General features: G+C 34.6%; 1 protein-coding gene across 1 annotated transcript; it reads right to left on the bottom strand.

The window, feature by feature from the left end:
- Nucleotides 1-2,084: 2,084 nt before the first annotated feature.
- On the bottom strand, nucleotides 2,085-2,454 carry Osi16 (DUF1676 domain-containing protein Osi16; the record flags this gene model as incomplete). Its single annotated transcript, XM_017605814.1, has 1 exon — nucleotides 2,085-2,454. A coding segment is annotated over exon 1 (370 nt), but the record flags the coding sequence as incomplete, so codon positions are not given.
- Between the last annotated feature and the right edge of the window lie 451 nt (nucleotides 2,455-2,905).

Here is a 2,905-nt window from a genome sequence, read left to right on the forward strand (position 1 = left end):
AAAAATCTGGTTAGCAGTTTTTTAACTCATTAAAATTGAGTATAATAAAGTGCGAGTGGAAAGTGCTGCTCATTTCTTCTGTTTCAAGAAAACGGACGAACAAAGTATTTATTAATTTGTATGAAAAAATGCGTAGTACCGTCAAAAAAAAATAAAAAATTGCCAAAAATTAATAATAAGCTTTAGCGACTTAAAATAGCATAAAATTTAACGATTTTTTTTGTTAACAAATTTTACGGGGTAAAAATCTCGAGAAAATGATCCTACAAATTCGTGAAGGATACTGTTTCAGGGCTAATACATCTAGAATCATTGAAGACGGCTTTAAGATTTGTAAGCTGTTGTGGGAACAATTTGCAAAATTATTTTTTGTCCCGTATTCGTCTCTCATAAATATGGTCACCGTAGCTATATTTTATAAACGAAAAAGCTAAAAACTCGTAAAGAAATTTCTCAAAAAGCTGGATTTCCTGCCGCTAAATGGACTTCGAAAAAGCCAAATTTTATGGGAAAATAGCTAAATTGGCGAAATGCTGCGCGAACAATCAGACGGATGTGTTCGCTGCTAGTGCCCAGCCAAATTTAACAAGGGAGGGCGGAAACTCGTTCCAAAATACAACGCTCATGATCTTTTTGAAGAAAAGTCGTTCTTCGAATAGACAATAATTTTGCATGCTGTTCACAGATTGCTCAACAAGAAAATGATTGATTAATCGCTGTGAATGAGGAACTTTTATAGGGATCTAAAGATAAAAATTGTAGGGGACTTGCTCCAATCATGGAATTGAAGGAAAATAGTATGAAAGAAGAGGCTTATGTATACAAACATAGCCTTATTAAACCTTTATATGATCAAAGTTCACAGGTAAAGTATTATAAAAATATTTGTATTTAAATTGTTTTTCGAGCTCAGAGTTTTGTGTCATCCGGGTACGCTCATTAATTTAGTCAGGTAACATATGTACACTAGTGAATCCCCACGTCGTTAGAACGCCCTAAATTGAATTTCAAAAACCTAAAAAGTATTCCAAATGTTAGCCAGAGTTATAAGCCATCCGCGTGCCATATTTCATCTAAATCCGTGCAGCCGTTTCGGAGAGAAGAAAGGTCACGTATAGTGCAGCTTTTTAATTCCATCAAATTTTAAATCACCATATACCAATAAAAAGTTCTTAATAAAAAAAATAAAACTTTATCGTTATGTTTTTCGAGCTAAATTTCTTTTGTATATTTTCTATAAAAAATCGCCCAAGCTTTAACCAAAACTATATAAGTCACAGCTTGAAACTTGATAAAAAATTTAGGAAAATTCAATAAATTTTCCCCAGCTTTTGTAAATTGCCCTTGTTATAAAAAAAAAAAAACAAACGCAAAAGCAGTCTCAAAAAAAAAAATAATTCTCAAAAAGAAATGTGATTTTTAGGCAGTTGAAACTTGCACTTCAGTAGACTAGCATTGTATGGGCTGTAAAACTGCATACCCACAAAAATGTTCTAAAGATTCACGTTAAAAAGTTGAAATTTTGATGGAAAGTTTGTTGAGTTTTCCTAAATTTTTTTAAAATGTGCTTTATATGGGTTCGGTTAAAGCTTGTGCAAGCGAGTGAACAAAAAATACATACGGGCAAAAACGGAAGAACACACTTGCACTTTATTATATGTACAAAAATTGAATGAGCCATAAAACCGTATACCCAAAAAATTTTGAAAATTCTGAATAAAAAGTATGACATTTTGATGAACATTTGACAATTTCTTTTTTTTTTATTGCTACAAAGTTAGAAACTGAGTCTTAAGAATTTTTTTGTATTTTGAACATTTTTTTTTATTGAAAATTAATAAAATTAAAAAAAAAATAAAAATATTGAAAAAAAATTAAAAATATTACTATTTTCACTGACACTCTCGTATGAAGCAAAACACAGAAGCGACGCTCCTAGCCATTGGGTGTCTAACCTTTAAGTTATCGCTTAAAATTTTGTTCATCTCTCATCTGTCTTACAATTCCTCTCTAGCACAACTCAATAATGCCGCTAAATTTTCAGTAAGCTAAAATAAATCAATATTTCCTGCACTTTTACCTACCTGCCATTAAATCGTTGCTTTTCACTTCCGACGCATTGACATTTCGCACCACACTGATGCCGGGTGCTATTGACAGCTCATCTTTAACGGCCAGCCGCTCCATAATTTTCACGAATTCTATTTTCAAACAAAACCAACTCCACTGCGTGCGACACTCGGCAAAGGCACGTTTCATGGCATCACGTTTAGTATTGCTCGTGCTCCTGCTAATACTATCTGTAGATGTAAGATGTGAGAAGGGCGGAGGCTTAATGCTATTCTCGCTGATTGTATCCTCAGAAGTGGGTACAGTGGCTGCATCAGCGAATTTTAGTAGTAAAATAAAAAATCCCAAGTAAATCAAATATTCCATAGTCCTTCGCGGCAACATTCCGAAAGCGCGCGTGCGTATGTGTATGTACTATGTATATCCTTCAATTGATTGATTCACTTTGACAGACAGGCACTTTGCTAACGCTTTCGACGGGCTGCTGTTGTACGCCACACTATCACTAACTAACGACTGTTGATCGACATTGAAGTGATCTCAATTTTATACGTTAATAAAAAAAGAAATGCAGAAATTGCGGTAAAATGATGGAAGCGAAATTACCTAAAAATTTTACGATACGCAAGGAGAGGCAGTACTATTAAGTTTACGACGGCCGCAGTAGCGGCGGACAGCTGTTTAATGTTTCCCTTTCACTGTGGCAGCATGGCGGAACAGCAGCAAATGAAAGGAACAACGCTAGACGACATAGACAGCAACGCCAGCTGTGTGGCGATAGTGTAAATCAGAAACGGTCAGGTTAGAAACAGAGCAGCTAAAATTAACGTAATTG

Source organism: Rhagoletis zephyria, unplaced genomic scaffold (assembly GCF_001687245.7).
Source record: "Rhagoletis zephyria isolate East Lansing unplaced genomic scaffold, Rhagoletis_zephyria_1.1 Rzeph_scaffold_37775, whole genome shotgun sequence".
Lineage (NCBI taxonomy): Eukaryota > Metazoa > Arthropoda > Insecta > Diptera > Tephritidae > Rhagoletis > Rhagoletis zephyria.